The sequence below is a fragment of the Peromyscus californicus genome, unplaced genomic scaffold (assembly GCF_007827085.1).
Source record: "Peromyscus californicus insignis strain IS unplaced genomic scaffold, ASM782708v3 Scaffold_7__1_contigs__length_154581171, whole genome shotgun sequence".
In the NCBI taxonomy this organism is placed as follows: domain Eukaryota; kingdom Metazoa; phylum Chordata; class Mammalia; order Rodentia; family Cricetidae; genus Peromyscus; species Peromyscus californicus.
The window spans coordinates 66,107,895-66,128,669 of record NW_026294595.1 but is presented as its reverse complement, the minus strand read 5'-3'; the positions used below and the strand labels follow the sequence as shown (position 1 = coordinate 66,128,669).

Sequence of the window (20,775 nt, the reverse complement as noted above, 5' to 3'; positions counted from 1 at the left end):
ATGCTGCTATGAACATAGATGAGCAAGTGTCCTTGTGGTATGATTGAGCATTCTTTGAGTATATGCCCAAGAGTGGTACAGCTGGGTCTTGAGGTAGATTGATTCCCAATTTTCTGATAAACCACCATACTGATTTCCAAAGTGACTGTACAAGTTTGCATTCCCACCAGCAGTGGAGGAGTGTTCCCCTTACTCTACATCCTCCTTGGAGAGCTTCTGATCTGATTTGATGTCTGGGTGTTATTTCTATTGAGAAGGCTTTCACTGGAGACACATCACTCCTGGATTTACTGTTTCTGTGCTGCTCTGTCTCAGGGAGAGTGAGGCAGTGGATTCAGGTGGGGACAGGGACATGTCCTTGGTACCAGTTCCCATGACTTATCCTGACATTTGGAATTTCTTAGTTATTTTCACTTCTGGCATTGGGCACATTTGTGTGTATGCTTTCAAAATGAGAGTGATATTTAGAAAATATGTGAAATTGGTGTTTTAGATTCCTCCATTCGTAGTAGTTTTATGCATTCAGTTTAGTCTTAAATTTAGAGGTAGGGGTGTATGTGTGTGTGTGTGTGTGTGTGTGTGTGTGTGTGTGTGTGTGTGTGTGTGTGTACACACATAGAGGCCAGAGGTTGATGTTGGGTTGTCTTCCTCAGTTGCTCTCTGCCTTTTTAATATTTTTTTTCTACAATGTATTCTGATCACACTTTTCCCTCTTCATCTCCTCCCAGATTCTCCCCACCCATCCATTTTTAAGACAAAGGTCGTTACTGATCCTGGATCTTTCTGATTCAGTTAGGTTAGTTGGCCATGGAGCCCCAAGAGGCCTGCTTCTTCCTCTCCAGTGCAGGGATTGTAGGTGTGCATTGTGGGTACTAGGGTTTTGAACTCAGGTCCTTGTGTTCCTGTGGCAAGCGCTTTACTGATAGATCCGTCTCTACAACTCCAAATTTAGAAGTTTAACCATCTGTCTGTCTCTCTATCTTTCTGTCTATCTACCCATCCATCCTTCTTTAATTTATTGATTGTCTATATGTACGGGTGTGAATGTGCCATGGCACATGGTGTGTGGATGTCAGAGACCAACCTGTGGGAGTCAGATTTCTCCCTCCATCACGTGGGCCGTGGGGGTCAAACACAGGTCATCAGCCTTGGCAGCAAGCACCTCCAATGCCTGAGCCATCTCACTAGCCCTGTAACAACTTTTTAAGGCAGCGGGAAAAGGTTAACTTGGGTGTTTTTCTGCCATAATAGAATAGGCTCTGGGTTCAAATCCTGTCTGTTTCCCCAAATAGAAGGACTTGGAAGTGTCACTTGATCTCTGAAACTCTTGATGTCTTTATCTTGACCGTTTGTGAGATGGTTTTGAGGTGTGAATATGGTTGCTTAGCACCTGCCCTGTTTGAAGCAGACACCCCGGGATGCAGGGGGTAAAGGCTTGTTTCGTCTGAGAAGGTGCTGAGAACACAAGCTGGCTGCCAGGCTGCCTAGGTTCAAATCCTGGTTCTCCTCAGACTGTCACTCAGCTTCTCTGTACCACAGTCACAGAATCCACAGGGATCAGATGAGGCTGTGAGGATAAAGTGTGAAGCAGTGTGTCAGCCAAGGGCTGCCAGTTAGTACTTCTAAAAATTCTGTGTGCAGCTTTTTCTGAAACCTGCCCTAGAATGAGGATTTTTCTTTCTTTTAATGCCGCAGATGATACTTCTCGAGTCAAACTTTCAGTCCAGACCCATTCGACGGACGACTACATCAATGCCAACTATATGCCTGTAAGTGACGGCTGCTCTCGGCCCGGGGGCTCCTCAATTGGAGCGTTTCTTCCTGTGTCTTTGATGATGACTGAGCTTTCTATTTCTAGGGCTACCATTCCAAGAAAGATTTCATTGCCACACAAGGACCTTTACCCAACACTTTGAAAGATTTTTGGCGTATGGTTTGGGAGAAAAATGTATATGCCATTGTTATGTTGACCAAATGTGTGGAACAGGGAAGGGTAAGTATCTTTTGAGAAAAATATAAATTAATTTTTATTGTGGTAGGGGGTATCTTAAAATCCATTTGTCTTTTAAAAAGCACTCTTCCTAAATGTTAACCTCTCTCATCCTTAGAAAATGTTCTGTATTTTTAGCTTTTAGAGAGAAGGTTTAAAAAAAACTTGAAAAAAAATCTATTATGTTCCTTTGTGAGCTCATATTATTGTCTGTGATTGAATCTCTGCTGGAGTTAGTGAGTGGATGGGACTGGATTAGTGCAGTGGACACTGCGGGCCTGGAGCGAGGTAGCTGAGACCACACGGCTCTGCCGTCGTTGGCTCTGCACCTGGAAAGCCTGCCTGCCCCGTCTCTAAGCAAAATTTCAGACTTATCCCCAGAGGAGTCCCAGAAGCCCTCTCTCTTCTTGTGTGGCCTGGATCCCTCCTGCCATTTCTATCACAGATAAAGATCTCTTCTAGGAATAAAGTCTCATATTTCCATGAATAGAGATGAGTTGGAAAACACATGCTAAGTTAAAAAATTGTGTGCCTGAGGAATGAGAATTAATATTGCTTCATGGAGAATTATTAATTACTGTAATTTAGTGTTGGGATTGGACCTTGGCCAAGGCCTTGCTAAGCACATGCTCTGCTGCTGAGCAGTACCCCGGCTATCAGTGTTTTGTGTGGTGTTTGTTTGATTTTGAGACAGGGCTTCATTTAGTCCAGGCTGGACTTGAACTTGTAGCAATCCTCCTGCTTCAGACTCCTAATGGCTGAGTTTACAGGCATGAGCTTCCATGCCTGGAATAAGGTCTTTTTTTTCTTTTCCTTTCTTTCTTTCTTTCTTTCTTTCTTTCTTTCTTTCTTTCTTTCTTTCTTTCTTTCTTTCTTTCTTTCTTTCTTTCTTTCTTTCTTTCTTTCTTTCTCTCTTTCTCTCTCTCTCTCTCCCTCCCTCCCTCCCTCCCTCCCTCCCTCTCTCTCTCTCTCTCTCTTTCTTCCTTTCTTTTTTTAAGTGTGGATTCCTTTCTTGAGGAGTAAGAGTTAGTCTCTGAGCCAGTGATGCCCACTCCTCCCTGTCCGCCAGAGCCATCTACAGGGTGTTTCTGCCTCAGCCCTCCTTGTTGAGCAGTGGAGTTCTGACAGCTCAGTGGTATGGTATGGCTGCTGCTGCTGGCCAGGTGTTCACCATGAGTGGTGCTGTCCTAGGTGGTAACTGGAACTTGTCAGACATCATTCCTTGAAATTATAATATTGTGTGTATGATGTGTGTGTGTGTGTGTGTGTGTGTGTGTGTGTGTGTGTGTGTGTGTGTGTGTTGGAGAGTGTACATGCCACAGCAAATCCGTGGTCAAAGGTCAGCTTCCATGTGATGTTTCTGGAAATGGGATCTGAGCACGGGACACAGGTCTTCAGGCTTGCACAGCAAGTGTGTTACCTGCTGAACCACCTCACAAACCGGATTCGTTTCTCGTAAAGACTTGTTTATATGATTTGGAATTACTAGTATACGTGCAAATCTCTGTTTGGGTGAGACAGAGCCAGCCGAGGGCCCGAGCAGTCCTGCTACCATCTCATCCCTCATGAGTCTTTGCTGATGGTGGGGGTGTGACTCCTGTAGTTTCATACAACCAATCCTGTGTTCCAGACCAAATGTGAGGAGTACTGGCCTTCCAAGCAGGCTCAGGACTACGGGGACATAACTGTGGCAATGACCTCGGAAGTGGTTCTTCCGGAGTGGACCGTCAGAGATTTTGTGGTGAAAAATGTAAGTCAAGATTGAGCTGAGAAAGTGATTGGATATGAATTTGGGAATGGTATTTATAGGTTGAAAATAACTAATATTTGATGCATGAGAAAAGTGTTTTTGCTTTTTTACAGAATTAAAATGCTCATATCTACATGCTCTCTAAGAAGTCTCTAGCTTTACTCTTTTGAGGGGACTTTGATGTCCTTCCTGAATAGATGAATCTTAGGAACAGGGCTGTCAGTGACGCCTTCCTTATTTCCAGGTGACCAGAGACCTTTTGGGTCATCTGGGTAGGGATGTGCGTCGGGGGAGGTGCTTGCTGCTAGGAACAGTTTATCTTAATTCCATGGTTCAGATTCCAGGGTCTGTGCACTATCTTCTCTTTCTCCTAAAAGTTACAAAAACAAATCCAGTTACATCATACAGACAGTCTAGGAGCTGAGTTTTATTTTTTATTTAAAAGAGTGTTTGGCAGTAGAGAAAGTGCTCTGAGTCACATTGATATCTACTGCTGAGCATGCAAATGGGTTTAACATTTTTCAGCTCATATTGGTGGTCTAAAAATATTCATCCCTTTAGAGCTGGTAGGATCAAGTTTGAGTCTCTGATGTAAGAAATAATGTGAAATTCAGGAATGGGCTCATTAGTTACAGAGGAGTGTTGTTTATTAGTTTATTAGTTATTAGTATGAATTATTAGTCACAGTCTCGGTGTTGTTTACTTTCAGAAGGTTGTTTATTTAGAAGGAACAGCCTCTTTAAGAAATGAGTAAGCCCTGTGTTTATTTTCATTTCTCTTGGATATATGTCCAATGTCTGCTCTTTTATTATTACATGTTCTTTGATAATTTCATACATAGTTGCAGTATATTTAGGTCATACCCACCTCATCAGCATTATTTGTGGTGGTTGAACAGTTTGGAGACCACATGCATAGCTAGCTTTTGGAGAATGGATAACTAAACTCTGATTTATGGACATGCGGTATCATCATCCAACCTTTAGAGATACTGTGTATGTAGCTGACATAGAGCCAGCCCTTCTCACCCCTGCTGCATGGTTCAGCTGTGAATTCAGCCAGCCTGGGATTGAACATATTCAGAATAAAAATGTTGTTTGTATTTAACATGTACAATTAGGTCCATCATTCCCGAAGCCATACAGTATAACAACTATTTAAAATATACTAGGTAATACAGTTTAGAAATGATCTAAAGTATGATCACATGTTGTTGAGTGACGGGTGTATTCTGAGGAATTTGTCTGTGTGAACGTCATGGACAGTACTTAAACCTGGATAGTATAGCCTACTATGCACTTGGGCTGTGCACAGGAGTGTGTGTGTAGGTTGCATGCATACTTGGTTGTATCACTTTGGGAACCTGAACATTTGCAGATTTTTCCTGGGATCAATCCACATGGATCCTGAGGAATGTAGTTTCCACGAGGAGATGTGAAAAGGTAGTGCCAGAGATACATGCTAGGAAACAAAGCTTTGAGATAGTATCTTACTAAATAACCAAGACTGGCCTTAAACACATGAACTCTGCCTCAGCCTCAGTACTGGAATTATATGTTTGTGTTGCCTTGCTTAGCTTAGGGCTAAAACACACACACACACACACACACACACACACACACACACACACACACACACACACACAAACAAACAAACAAACAGCAACAACAACAAAAAACCAAAAAAACCCCAAAAAAACAAAAACAAAAAATCAAACAAAACAAAAAAACCCCACACAGAATACATAAAAGAAAAGCCTAGAAGTAGATTAAATGGTGTTATATTTTAACAGGGGCTGATAGATTGGGTCATAGTTTGTAAGGATGAACCTTAAACATTCCTGAAGACATAAGTGAGGCCCAGTATATGAAAACCCTGACTCTTACTAGTTTCTCAGCCTTGAAGACTCTGGCCTTAGGACATATTTCAGGTCCTCCTTTGGAGATGTTGAGCACACAGTGGTGTGACCACCTCAGTAAGTAAGGTCACAGTCAGTGAGAAACTTTTGAAATACGTCATGCTTAGGTCTGCAGGCTTTGCCCATTTAAGTCGACTGGCATGTCTGTTACCCACAGTCGCTTCTGCTTGGGGTTCACCTGGGATTGTGCATAGAGTTGGCAAAATGATTAAAGCAAATGCTAGTGCTCTCATTGTGTTTTTATTAAGGAAACTACAGATTCTGGAGATTCATGTTCCCCACTGAAGCCTTTTCTTATTTTAGGACCCAGTATAGGCTTCCACATGGCATTTTCTAATTTTGTATGCATGCGAAATGCATGCATACATTTCCCTTTATAAAATGAGAACATTACCGACAGAGCTTCACTTTCTTTTGACGACAGACTAGGAACACACATGCGCGCGCGCGCGCGCACACACACACACACACACACACACACACACACACACACACACACACAGACTCACAGTCTGCCACTTCAACATCTGGCAGGTAGTGAACAGTGAACACTATTATAACAAATCTAGTCAATTACATCAGTTTGTATTCCACCTTAGACCAAACGTGCCCGGATTACCAAAGCTCTGCCTCTGGGGCCAGTCCTGTCCTTAGTTCAACTATACTCATTTGTCCATACCTGACCTGACATATGTCCCCCACAGCTGGGCACTGGGCATCTCCATCACTGAAGCTAATTTTTGAGCCCCTGCCCCCTGCCCACCTGCTCCCCGCCCCCCTACAGAACTACTCCCAAGAAGTTCTCCTTTCCACTGTTTGCTTGTGTCTCCTTCCCTCTTCCCTGCTCCTCACAACTGGTTTCTTCGCTCGGTAAACCCTTAGGATAACATTTATGGTGTTGGTTATCTGCGGTGAGGCTCCCCAGTGACCCCTCTCCTACTTCTCAAACTTTGAATCATGTAACTTTATTGATTTTATAATGCATAAACATTAAAAATTAGCTTTGGTGATGGAGATGCCCGGTGTCCAGCTGTGGGGGACATATGTCAGGTCAGGTATGGACAAATGAGTATAGTTGAACCAAGGACAGGACTGGCCCCAGAGGCAGAGCTTTGGTAATCCGGGCACGTTTGGTCTAAGGTGGAATACAAACTGGTGTAATTGACTAGATTTGTTATAATAGTGTTCACTGTTCACTACCTGCCAGATGTTGAAGTGGCAGACTGTGAGTCTGTGTGTGTGTGTGTGTGTGTGTGTGTGTGTGTGTGTGTGTGTGTGTGTGTGTATGTGTGTGTGTGTGTGTGCTTGTGTGCTCCTTTCTTAGACCTCTATAGTTCTAAATATTTGCTTGGTGTTTGCTGCTTGTATGTTCCATAGATGATCTGGAGAGCCCAGGACTTACTAGGTGGTTCTTGCCCAGCAGGTGCTGACCTAACCACACTTAGGGAAATGATTTTGGGATTTAAGGGAAGTACCATTTCCAGGTGGGCTGTAGGATGGGGCTACTGAAGTTCCCAGGAGGAGCTGGTGTGTGGGTGAGGGGCTCTTACTGGCTGATAGCTGAGAACAGAAGTGATATAAACTCCAAATTGAGCTGGGTGTGTTGGCTCCATGTGGGATGAGTCCTGGGGGGGGGGGCACTCCCACTTCCTCTGATCCTCTGCTGCATGTCTTTAGTGTGGGGGGGGGGGTATGAAGCGCTTCCTTCCTGGGGATGCTATGAGGATTTGGCGACGGGGTCAAATGTGCTGTGATTGGAATTTCTGATTGGAACTGTTCCTGCCTGGCTGCCTGTTGTCCTGCTTGTGCGATACAGTTCTCCAGCACTGCGTGACTTCACTCACCATTGCGATATTGTCGGGTATCCTTACTCTCTAGATCTCTGACCCATTTTGTTGGCTTCTAGATGCAGACAAGCGAGAGTCATCCTCTGCGGCAGTTCCATTTCACCTCCTGGCCTGACCACGGTGTTCCGGACACCACTGACCTGCTCATCAACTTTCGTTACCTGGTCCGAGACTACATGAAGCAGATTCCCCCTGAATCACCAATCCTGGTGCACTGCAGGTATACAAATGGGCAGCTCACGCATGTGTAACAACTTAAAATGTAATGATGTTTATAAGCACCACCCTGCCAAAGAAATGCCCGAGAAGAAATGCAGTAGGCATTTGGAAACTCAAGGATAGTTTGCAAGAGGGGACCAGGGACTTAGTCCCTGAGCCACGAGACTGTAGAAAGGAGTTGGTAAGTTATATAGCCTGTGGGCCAGACAGGGTTAGCTGCTTGTTTTTATATATATAAAAACAACCTCGTTGGTTTTATATATAATGGCCCACTGGCTTACATATCATTTGCATTGCTTTTATACTGCAGTGGCATGGTCTGCTAACCTGAAGACATTTGCCATCTGGTCATTTACAGAAAGGATGTGCTCACTCTTGCAGTAGAACAGTAAGAATTCAGCATTAAAGACCACAGAATTAATTTAGAGCAGGGGCTTCATAAATAGGTGGAACTTTTTGTCTTAGGCTACAGGGCCATTTGAGTGGCATGGAGTAGGAGATGGGTTAGCAAGATGTTTTGTTTGTGACCTTTAACTCAAGTTAGTTCCCTGACTTGCTTGAAGATGCAGTCGAGCAACAATGTTTTGTGTTAGCCTCAAACAGTGATAATGGAGATGTGGGTACTAGTGGGGGGAACCGAGAGAGCCATGGTGAAGGCAGCTGATGGTGATGAGCTCATGTCTCTGTTTTCCAGTGCTGGGGTCGGAAGGACGGGCACTTTCATTGCTATCGATCGTCTGATCTATCAGATAGAGAACGAGAACACCGTGGATGTGTATGGTATTGTCTATGATCTCCGGATGCACAGGCCTCTGATGGTACAGACAGAGGTGAGGCCCTGGCTATGTTTGATAGTCTGCCTTTCCCATCTGCCTCTAAAACGTCATATGGAGTCACATGCGGGGCTCCTAGGTATTTCTGGCTCTTAGTTATAAATTTCTTTGCAGATCCTAATCTAAGTTGTAATGAAATCAGCGAACACAATAGTTCCAGTGGAACCACACGTGCAGATAGTATCAGGAGTCCTTGCTGCTTCTGACTTTTCAATCTTCTTTAAAATGAAGAGATTGTTTATTTTTATTCTGTGTGTATGGGTGATTTGCCTGTGTGTATGTCTGTGTATCACAGGCCTGCAGAGGCCAGAGGAGAGCTTGGAAATGGAGTGACAAGTAGTTGTAAGCCGCCATGCGAGTGGTGGGAACCAAACCCGTGTCTTCCGCAAGCCCTCTTCGGTGGTCTGAACTGCTGAGCCATCTCTCCAGCCCTCAGATTAATCTTTTTAAGTCTTTCGGTTTGGTTTCCAGATTTTAAATTTATAAGACGTAGTTTTTGGTCTTTGTTTCTGAGATGATCTGACCGTCCTTGAGCTAACAGAACAGACTTGCCAAACTTTAAGGGTGGGAAATAGCACATTACCACTGAAGCGCAGAGGCAGCAACTTACCAGCCTTGAATGTTAAAGAATACCGATGGCCAGGGCTATGGGAGGACGGCTGAGCAGTGAGAAAATGCATGCTCAGGGCTGTAAAGCTCTTGGATTTGTTCTTCCTAGTGTCCCTGGTAAGCTCGTGGCTGAGGCACGTTCTCATCACAGTATAGTGGGAAGGGGCTTCCTTAGAGGTGGATATTCCCGGACCAGGATGAGAGCAGAATATTCATTTTGTTCCAGGCTGTTACCTGTACCAATTTAGAAACTTATGAATATGTGCTGTGTTTGAGCCTAGCAGGGAGTGTTCTAGAGGTCTGGGTACATGGTGTGCTTTGGGGTGAGTTGCATGATGGTGAGAGAAAGAATGAAATTGTGCTTCTGTGTTAGATTTTCATTTTTCTGCTATAGTTTTAAAGAGCAAGAAGAACAGAAATCTTATTAACTGTCTGCAGCCTTCCCTCATCTCTCTTTTCCTATTTTTTTCTTGTGTGTGTGTGTGTGTGTGTGTGTGTGTGTGTGTGTGTGTGTGTGTATGTGCGTGTGTGTGTGTGTGTGCGTGTGTGTGCAATTGTCCTAGATTACTCTTTCACCTTACGCAGCGATGCAGGGGCTCACAATCAACCCAGAGCTTGAGAACATGGCTGATCTAGTTAGCCCGCTTGCTCTGGGGTCATACCCTTCTTCCGAGGCCACACCCACCACGCATTTCCGTGGTTTTGTGGATCTGCCGTTTAGTCCTGCTCCTACATGGCTAATGCTTTAACCGCAGATCCACCTTTCCAGTCCCCGATCTCTTTTTCGTATTTCAAAAATAATATGTTAGAGACTAGCATTATAGGTCTACACAGAATCCATTTTCCCCCTTTTATTTCTCCAGCCCCACTTCCTAGAGGAAGGCCATGTTTACCTTTGGCTCGTGTGTTTGAACATGTGGTCCTCAGCTGGTGGTGCCACTTGGAAGGGTTGTGGGACCTTCAGGGAGCAGAGCCCTGCTGGAGGAAGTGGGTCACTAGAGGCGGGCCTTAAGGTTCTATATTGGGGTTCTATTTCCTGTCTGCCCTCTGCCTCCTGACTGTGGATGCAGTGTGAACAGCTAACTGATGATCCTGCCACAGTCCTCTCCCAGCTATGATGGGCTGTATCCCTTCTTAGGCTGTGAGCCAGAAGACACCCTTCTTCCCTTAAATTGCTTCTTGTCAGGTAATTGATCACAGCAGCAAGAGAAGGAACTGACATGGCAGGTGTCACTACAGGACTCTGTGCACACTGTGAACATGTGCCCACATACATAGGTGGGATATTTGGAAAAGATCAGATCATGTTTTATATATAACGCTTCCTTAGGAGGTTTTCTCTTATGGCACCTGGTCATTTTTTCTGTGTCAGCATATTCTTCCTCTATTTAAACAGCTATCTGTAGATTCTGATACACTTATTGTATTAGTTACTGTGCTGAAGTTTGTTTGGCCTCATGGTTTGGGGTACAGTCCATCATGGAAGGGACAGTGTACCAATGAGAATGTCTCGTACGTTATGGCAGCAGCAGGATGAGGTGGCTGGTCACATTCTGTCTGCCGTTAGGAAGGAGGGAGATGGATGTTGGTGCTCAGCTCGCTTTCTCCTTTTCACTCGCTCCAGACCTCAGCCCCTAGGATGGGGACACACACATCTAGGATGTGTCTTCCCTCTTCAGGTAACCTTCTCTGGAGATGCCCTCATACACACCCAGAGGTGTGTCTCCTAGGTGATTCTGATTTCTTTCAGTTGATGATTAATCATCACACTTCACTAAAGAGTGGTCCCCACTCAGGTCCCCCTGACCTCCTTTAACCCTTCTGTTCTTTGGAGGATTAAGTTTACTCTACTCCACACAGATTCCTTAACCACGGAAATCTGGCTGGACTTTTATTGTCTGAACGTGTTTTAAGTTTTATTTCCTCCACATCTTTGTCCCGCCCTCCCCAGGACTCTGATGTTTCCTTGGTCGGGAAAGGTGAGGGTGTCCCTCTGTTTAAGCATCACTGATAAAGAAAGCCATGATATGTGGTTCTGAGTTTCACCAGGATGTTCTTAGATCCCGAGATGTGTTAATTTGAACTGTTTGCTGCTGGTGTTTGCGGGTGATGTGGTGGTGGTTATTTGTTTGGAAATCATCTTGAGTGTTTATCCCTGGGACCTGTGCTTACTGATTCTCTCTCCTTGCCTTTTCTCCCAGGACCAGTATGTTTTCCTCAATCAGTGTGTTTTGGATATTATCAGAGCCCAGAAAGACTCAAAAGTTGATCTCATCTATCAGAACACAACTGCAATGACAATCTATGAAAACCTCGAGCCCGTGAGCATGTTTGGAAAGACTAATGGTTACATCGCCTAGTTCCAAAGCCAACCCTTTCAGAAGTTAACCAGACCGTCACACCCACAGTGAAGGAGAATGCCCTGATGTGGACATGTTTTTATATGTCTCATTTCTCAGTTCTTTGTTCTGTTCTGTTAGAACTGCCTTGGAGGGCATGAGGCTGTGCGTGTAAAACATGGCAGATAGGGAGTTGGGGTTGTCAGGGGCTGTGGACAGGTGGTGTATAAATCAGCTGCATTCCTGAATATCAATGGGATGGGGTCTCTTTTTTTCCCCTTGAGAATTGTGGAAAACCAGGAAAAGTGAGCTATGATTTTTTTTTCCAAACCGGTTTGTGTTCTCTCTCTCTCTCTCTCTCTCTCTCTCTCTCTCTCTCTCTCTCTCTCTCTCTCTCTCTCTCTTTCTCTCTCTCTCTCTCTTTCTCTCTCTCTCCCCCCCCCCCCTCTCTCCCTCCCTCCCTCCCTCCCTCCCCCCTCTCTCCCCTCTCCCCCTCTCTAATTTTTTTTTAGGACTTTTATATGATTCACATGCTAAAGCCAGGATTATGTTGAGTTGAATATATTTTAAGTATCAGAGGTCTATTTTTACCTACTGTATCTTGGAATCTAGCTGATAGAATACATGACTGTGGGTGTTTATCATGCACGGAGGGGCACACTGTGCCTTTTCTGCATGGGTTTCTATTTGAACATGTGCCTTTTTTGAATTATGCTTCCACAGGCAAAACTCAGTAGATGTCTCTATTTTTATATTGAATCTCATAATTGGAATATACAGAATATTTAAATAGTAGCTTAGTATCAAAGGTCTGCCTTCTCAGTAACATTCCTGTTCTCATTTGATTAGAGGAGGCTTTCTCTTTGACCCACCCTGGACATACGTTTGTGCTCCATTCTTTTTTCTTTTTTTTCCCCTCCCAGTTTTCTCCAAAGACTTCTGTTGGTGACATTTTCATCCCATTGGTTGGGTGAGAATAGAAATTAAAAATATTACCATGAGACTCTCTGTGGGGTGGGATGGGGGGCGGGCGGGAGAAGCAGAGGAATTGTCGTACCATGGTGTCTTCTACTTGCTCTTATTTCTGTCTTTGGTAAGAAGGATGATTTAAAGGTGCAATATGTGACTTAGCGGATCACGATGCTCTGGGTTTTTAGTGATGTTTTACTCAGGTTGGCATTTTATGTGTGTCTGTGTATATGTGTGTGTGTGTGTGTGTGTGTGTTTTATAGTGTGGTGATCTGTGAACATTTCAGTGTCAACTCAGATTAACCCCTTTCCCCCCCAAAGTCTACTGGCTTTAGACTCTTATCTGCAGTGACACACGTCAGTATCTACTGTATATATAAGTACTAAACGCTTACACCAGTCATTCCTATGAATTGAGGTGTACAAAGTTTGATTTGTATCAAAGATGTAATTATTATTTTTAAAACCTCTTTCCACTACACTGCTGCTGTAATTATTTTGATTTTTAAAGAAAATGTAGTTTTTTTGTTTTTGTTTTTTTGTTTTTTGCTTCAGGTGTGTATTCACCAAGAACTTCAGAATTTATGTGGATTTATTTTATTGGTACATAATCTGTAAACCTCTCAAGGCATTAACATGACAAGATTTGTGTCTTTTATTTTTTATCTTGTGGCTCAGGTTATATTTGAAGAAGTTTTGAGTTTATTCTCTAGTAGGCAATGAAGTATATAAGGTCTTATGAAGGAATCACCAAGTCCCTGGATCCTGTGGCTGTTTGCCACAGTGATACATCCTGCTGTACGTTTGGGACAATGGTATCCTGTTGGAGATGAGAGCGGGGTCTTCTCTGCGGGTCCTGGCCACTGTGGGCCCTGGAGTAGCCCTCTGGTGTTCCGCTCTTCACCTCACCAGCACTTTGACGGCCGTCTGGACATGATCATGAGTGTTTTAGGGTTGTAGAGGGTGAACCACGATATACTTACCCTTGGTGTGGTCAGAGCTGTAGTGCTCTATGTGTTCTGTCCCCCTTTCCTTTGAGGTACTGAGAGGATTGAAAGGAGAGGTCGGGACATTGTCACGCTTTGGGGGAGAATTTTACTTCTCAAATGGAAACTGCACTTTTTGCTAAATCTTTTGCATTTTGGTGTTCATTTTGTGTCGGGCCCTTCCGGGAAAGGACTGGCCAGGGTAGGTTGGGCCCCTTGACTCAACTTCACTGGGGACTTTGATACTGCAGTTGTGAATCAGGGAAGCCTTGCTGTTCCCAGGTGTGGAGTGAAGTGAACATGGGCTCATTGTTCCCGAATCCCATTTGGTCTGCCCCCCTAGCATGTGCTGATTCTGGGGTGCTATACAGATGGGCCCATCCGGCAGTAGTTCTGTGTACCACCTACCCACCTCCTCAGTGTGTTAGGAACCATTGTAGTGGGTAGCAAGGTGTCAAATCCAGTGCAGCGCCTAGGCCCTGCCTCCACTGCCATGGGAAAGGCCGAGGAAAGGACTTGCCCCTAACAAAGTCCTGTAAAAGATCGGAGTCTCTTAAAAACCGAAAGCAACATAATCATAAACATACTGTATGCAAATGCAAAACACAGAAACCTTCTCTACTTCTGCCTGTATGGGTCTGGGAAGTCCTTAGGCACCAGCCCCAGCAAGCCACACTCTGTCATTTCCAGACCCAGGAGGAAGGCTAGTGGCAGAGAGGTCAGGAGTTCCAAACGGGCAGGTCACACGAAGGTCACCATGCCATTCCACATCTGGAGGAGGACTGTGTGGTGGGGTTTGCATAGCACAGTCATGGGAAAGGGACGATGAACATGTTGTTAAGAAGGACTCATGACAGAGGCCGGGGTTGTTCCGAGGTGAGGGGAAAGTACTTCTTCTGTATTCCCCAAGCCCTCGATGGAAGTGTGAACCAAAATTTGAAGAGTCTGGTGAAATTGGAATGATGGAGCTCCCTGCTCAGATGTAAGGGTTGCCTGGAGAAAAGCAGCCCGTGTGGGACTCGCCATCAACGAAAGGGCTACAGACTGGTGGCCAGCTGCTGTGGAGGACTTGGGCCATTGATGTCTTCTCAGAGAAGAGACTTTTCCTCCAGAGCTGAATCTAGTGACAGTGGGCACCAGAAGGAGGTTCCGTGTCTGTTCTCTGCGGTCACTGTGATCTCCAGCCAGACTCTGGCACAGTGGACCCTCTGGATTTGTGCTTTGTGGAGTTGGAGGCTCTGGGGGGGTGGGAATGGGGAGGAGGTAGGGAAGGGTCAACTATGCAGCTGATTCAGACTTGTTTTGCTGGGATGGAGAAGCCCAGTTTTCTTTTGCAATGCTTGATTGCGCTTGTGGAGCTAAACAGCCCTGGTGACTGAAGTTGATTCTCCTCAAAACCACGTCGGAATTCTGTGTTTTCAGACTACCGTGTAGCAACTGTGTGTAACAACTGTAGCTTTTTCTCCCTGGGGCACAGAATAGAAGTGTTGATGTGGACTCTAAACTGTACTTTTCTTGTAACTATTTTGGAATGATGCACATTTCTAATGTCTGTTAGACTTGTACAGAGTATTGCTGTTGGTTGCTTTTTTTTTTTTAAGGAAAAAAATGGCCTGAAAAACTTTTTTTAAAGACTTACAAATACCAAATATAAAATATGTCAACACATTATGTCTTTGATTCTTTTCTTTCCTTTATCCCCACTCCCCTTATTCTATGTCACTTTACTGGTTCGTTATATTTGACCAGCGCATCCCTAACAAAATCATGTCTCCACTAGAATTTTTCATATTGTTTTCTGGGGTCACCACTGATTCAGATACCATGGACTATGCAGTTTATGCCAAAAGAGTCATCTTTTTACAGTTCTGGAAGCTAGAGAGCAAGAGGTGACAGTTCTAGTCTGGCTTTCTCGTCCACATGTGGCCTTTCCCCTAGATTAACCTTCTCCCCATTCACATGTGGCGTTTCCCCTGGATTAGCCTTCTCCCCATCCACATGTGGTCTTTCGAGGATTCTAGAGATACTGGTTAGGACCTTATCTACACCATCTTGTCTTACCTTAATTACCTCCTTAGATCCCTTCTTCAAATAGAGTCACATTCTAGGTACTAGAGGTTTATACTTCAAGATACGGGATTTAGAAGATGTGGCTGCATTGGTGTACAGGGCTAATGGTGTGGTTCTCAGTTTAGTAGAAGTATGCTCACCCTAGGAAGTACCCAGAATCTTTAGATGGTCTTTTGTTGACATGTCTAGGGAATCTCATAATTATTGGGATATAGTGACAATTTCATAGAGCAGCTGGTTCTCAACCTTCCTAATGCTGTGACCCTTTAATACAGTTCTTCATGTTATGGTGACCATAAAATTATTTTTGTTGCTACCTTATAACTATAATTTTGCTACTGTTCTGAATTATAATTAAATATAAGTGTTTTCCTATGATTTTAGGCAACCACTGTGAAAGGATCATTTGACCCCGAGGGGGTCACAATCCATAGGTTGAGAACCACTGTGATTTCATCTTTTTTGTCCCTTGGTAAAAAATATTTTTTGATGTTGAGACAGGGCTTCATGTAGCCCAGGCTGGATTTAAACTCCCTATGATGCAGGGCAATGATGTCGAATGCCTTTAATCCCAGCTCTTGGGAGGCAGAGGATCTTTGAGTTCGAGGCCAGCCTGGTCTACAGAGTGAGTTCCAGGACAGCCAGAGCTGTTACACAGAGAAAGAAGTCCTGTTCAGAAAAACAAAACAAAAAAACCCGAACAAACAAACCTCCTTATGACCTTGAGTTTCTAATCCTGTTGCTTTTACTTTCTGAGTAAAGTAAATAAGATTGTATCATCATTCCCAGCACATTTTGAGTCATTTAATGTGAAATGAAATTTCCATGTAATTTCTTTTAGTATGTTCAAGTTGACTGACTCAAGGGTCCTTTTTTTTTTTGTAACTTTTCTGATTAGGCAAAAAGCACAAACTTGGGACAGCTGATAATGTTGTTATCCCAGATAGGCTTAGTCTCCGACTGAGGCCACAGAGTGTTTTGCTTTTGATGTACGGGATGTATGGTGATGCAAGAGTCATACCTGTCCAAACACTGAGGAGTCAGGGCCTTTCCTCCACCTAAATTCACCTCGCACCTAAACCGAAGGAGTCAAGACCACAGGGCTTTTTCCGTGTGGTCAGCATAAGGTGGCAGAGAGCTGACGGTTGTCAGGAGAGTGAAGGGCACAGAAGTGTTGGCTTATTGAAGACGTGGGTCCACATAGAAGGGCGTGGATTGACATCTTGCTAAAGCCAAGCAAGTTTAGACTTGCTTCTAGCTTGTTTAGACAAGCTCCTAATTGGGAATCCTGCCCCAGGTGCTTGGATCCCTGATGTCATCAGGCCATCGAATCTATGCTCACCTCTCGGACCCTGGTACTTACTTGAGGGTAATTTTGGTGTTTATCAGTGCCATGACAAAATACCTGATCAGAAGCAACTTCAGAGAGGAACAGTTTGTTTAGCTAAGCGTCGTCACGGCAGTGGGAGAGGCTGCCGCTTACATTGCATCTGCAGTCTTCTGAAGTAAAGCATGAGCAGGAAGGACGACCAGGTTTAGGGACCCACTTCTTCCCAAAGGTCACAGCCTTACCAAACAAGAGCCATCAGCTGGGGACCCAGTGTTCAAAGACACAAGCTATGGGAGACATTTCACATTCAAGCCACAATATTTCAGTAAGAACAAAAAGATGACAGACCTTTGGCACCTTTGATGTTATAACTTGATGTGGTAACATGAGGCACTTCATGTATTGCCTAGAATTCGATGGTGGCTATTCAACCTCAGGTTTATGTCTGTTATGCTGGCAGTGAGTTGTACATTTGTGGACAAACCAGACGACATCTCTTGTGTGGAATTTGAGGACCTATGAGAGAGACGGAAATTAAAGGGAGTCAAGCGTGGCTATACTGGTATACTGTGGCTAGAGTAAGTCAGCCTTGTGTTGAGGGTAGAAAGGATAGACAGGAAGAAAGAAGGAATGGTGTGTGCTGAGATTCTGAGGCAGGAGACAGTTTGGCAATTTGAAGAGTATTTGGGAGACTAAGCTTTCTGGAAATGATGTGGCGAGGAAGCAAGGCTTCGTCAGCCATGGCAAGGAGATGGGGAGTTGGCCTATGAGTGGCAGGAGTCGTCAGAGTTTCACACTGGACAGTGTCGTGTTTGTGTTGGTCACTGTATAGTCAGTGAGCTACAGTGGAGACCGTTCTGGTCTCGCTTAGCTGTGGTCTGGGAAATAAATGATGGTGACTTGGCAAGTGCTATAATGTGTACATATGCCCCCCCCCAGCCCCTCTTCACACATTGGAAGTATTAGGACTGGGAACTTGGAGGAGGTGATTTTGTCAGGAGGGTGGAGCTACAAAGCAAGTTTGAACTGCTTGAGACACCTCCCTTTAATTGAAAATAGATTCTTCTCTCATATAATACATCCCAACCATAGTTTTCCCTCCCTCCACTCCTCCTAGCACCCCCCCCCCCCGACTTCCCCTCTGTCCCAGATCCACTCCCCTTCTGTTTCCTCTTCAGAAAAGAGCAGGCCTCCAAGAGACAACAGCCAAACCAAACCAAACAAGAAACAAGAAGACAAGAGCCCTCATACCCAGCCTGGACAAGGCAACCCAATAGGAGGAAAAGAGTCTAGAGAGCCTGCAAAAGAGTCAGAGATACACCTGCTCCCGCTGTTAGGAGTCTTACAAGAACACCAAGCTAACAGCCATAACATACACAGAGGACCCCTCAGGCCCTGTGCTTGCCTCTTCAGCCTCTGTGAGCCCATGTGAGCTCTGCTTACTTGACTCATTTGGCCATGTTCTCCCAGTGTCCCCCATGTCCTCTGAATCCTACACTCTTTCCTCCCCTTCTGTGAAGTTTACTGGTCTCCAAGGGGAGGGTCCTGATGGAGACTCCAGTTTAGATTCTCTCTCCAGATTGTGTCTGGCTGTGGGATTTTGTACCCACTCCCATCTGCCGCCAGAGGGAGGCCTCTCTGATGACTACTGGACAAACTACCTGTCTATGAATATAGCAGAATATCACTAAGAATCATTTCATTTCATTGATTTTTTTTCCAGTTGTATTTGGTGCTACCAGGTCTCCAGTTTATGGACATCCAGGCAGTGTTAGGTAGGCATGGGCTCCCTCTTGTGGATTGGGCCTCAAGTTAAACCAAACATTGGTTGCCCACTCCCACATGTTCTGTGCCACCATTGCCCCAGCACATCTTGTAGGCAGGACAGATGGTAGGTGGGGGGTTTTGTGGCTGGGTTGGTGTCCAGGTTTCTCTTTCTGAAGCCTGCAGAGTACCTTCTTGTGCCAAAGAGACTAGAAAGTAGGGGTAATGGATCCGAGCCTATACCAGTTCAACCTCTCTACATTCAATGAGCTGTGTGGAAGTTTTCCTCGGCAATGGGGCCCCACTCTCAGTTTTCAGAGAGCGACCTTCTGTTCTAGTATCTGCCAGAGTTGTTTAGGGATCTCCATGGAACCTCCTCTGCCAACAACTCAACTGAATGCTGGGAAATGCAAATCAAAACTACTTTGAGATTCCGTCTTATCCCTATCAGAATGGCTATGACCAATAACACAAGTGACAGCTTATGCTGGAGAGGGTGTGGAGCAAGGGGAACACTCCTTCATTGCTGGTGGGAGTGCCAACTTGTACAGCCACTATGGAAATAAATACAGTGGTTCCTTTGAAAATTGGGAATCAATCTACCTCAAGACCCCGCTATTCCATTCTTGGGCATATACTCAAAGGATGCTCAATAATTCCAATAATTCCACAAGGACAATTGCTTAGCTATGTTCATAGCAGTGCTATTTGTAATAGCCAGAAACTGGAAATAACCTAGATGCCTCTCAACAGAAGAATAGATAAAGAAAATGTGGTGCATTTACACCAACAGACGCAACTAGGAAAAAAAAATCCCTAGGCAACACAGACACAAAAATAAAAATATGGTATGTATTCACTGATAAGTGGCTATTAGTTGTTTAGTAAATGATAGTCAAGTTAAAATCCATAGACCCAGAGAGGTTAGGTAAAGAGGAGGGCTATATGGGTAGGGTGGGGTTGGAAATCATGAATCTCCCTGGGAAGGGGAAATAGAATAGATTCTATGGGTGGACTAGGGGTGGGGGGATGGTAGTGTGAGGGATCAGGTTGAGGAGGAAGGGATGGAGGCAGAGAGTTTGGGGAGAGACTTCTGGAATTGGGGTGCATTTTGGGGGATGGTATGGAAACCTAGTACAATAGAAACTTCCTGGAATCTATGAGGGTGTAGTAACGGAGGATGCATTCTGAGGTGGCCATTTGTTGTAGGCAAGCAAGGCTTCAAGTGGTGGGGACTGGATGCTAGGCTTTTATGATCCCCGACAACTGGAGAGATTTCCTGATAGGACAGGTAAATTGTACAGCTGAAGGACACAGTTTTAGAATTTGCCACTAGAGGGAGCCAGAGCACTGGGCTGAAGAAGCAATTGTGCAGTGTAAGGCAGGAAAACAGGATCCCAAAAGGAATCAGACCGCGGGCGCGTTTACACCCAAGAATTCCCCAAGTCAACAGGCCAAGGAAGTGCTTTTGCCAGCAGCTGGTAGCCTTTCCAACCATGCTTATACATAATACATTTATGGGGGGGGGAAAGGTCAAGAAATTCAAAAGGGAAAAATAACAGAACCACGAGAAATCCTTTAAGAGTGTCTCCAGCGACTTTGCTACTTATTATTTATTCACACCCCAAGAGCCCCCTCCCACTCTTTCACAAGATCGTTTGTGGCTTACAGAATGGTGGTGGTACCTCCAGTCTGGGATCAGGTCCTAAGAGTGAAGTCCCCCCCACGCCCTCTCCCCATGTTCTGAGCCACCATAGGAGAGGCCCATGGGGTGGGGATCTAAGTCTGCCTCAGCTGCATAATGACTGACTGGCCTTTTAGGGGTCGATTTCCAACTCCTTGTTGTGTTTGGATGCCAGAGGCAGGGGACTTCAGCTTGAATATGGTCTCACTTAAGACCTCCACAGAGAACTATTGGTGAAATTATTAAGGCCCCTCCACGTAGTTAAAAGGAGATTTATTTAATGGCATAACTTACAAATTGAGGGATAGGCCGGGCAGTGGTGGCACACGCCTTTTATCCCAGCACTTGGGAGGCAGAGCCAGGCGGATCTCTGTGAGTTCGAGGCCAGCCTGGTCTACAAAGTGAGTTCCAGGAAAGGCACAAAACTACACTGAGAAACCCTGTCTCAAAAAACAAAAAACAAAACA

General features: G+C 44.8%; 1 protein-coding gene across 1 annotated transcript in view; it reads left to right on the top strand.

Annotated features, from left to right (window-relative positions):
• Ptprj (protein tyrosine phosphatase receptor type J) overlaps window positions 1–15,056 on the top strand; it is a 162,438-nt gene extending 147,382 nt beyond the window's left edge. Inside the window, exons 19-24 of the mRNA XM_052723411.1 lie at window positions 1,696–1,769; window positions 1,859–1,993; window positions 3,621–3,740; window positions 7,565–7,725; window positions 8,419–8,554; window positions 11,368–15,056. Of these exons, the coding sequence (XP_052579371.1) occupies window positions 1,696–1,769; window positions 1,859–1,993; window positions 3,621–3,740; window positions 7,565–7,725; window positions 8,419–8,554; window positions 11,368–11,526 (785 nt within the window). The 3' untranslated portion in view covers window positions 11,527–15,056. The remainder of the gene's footprint in view (window positions 1–1,695; window positions 1,770–1,858; window positions 1,994–3,620; window positions 3,741–7,564; window positions 7,726–8,418; window positions 8,555–11,367) is intronic.
• Window positions 15,057–20,775: the final 5,719 nt, after the last annotated feature.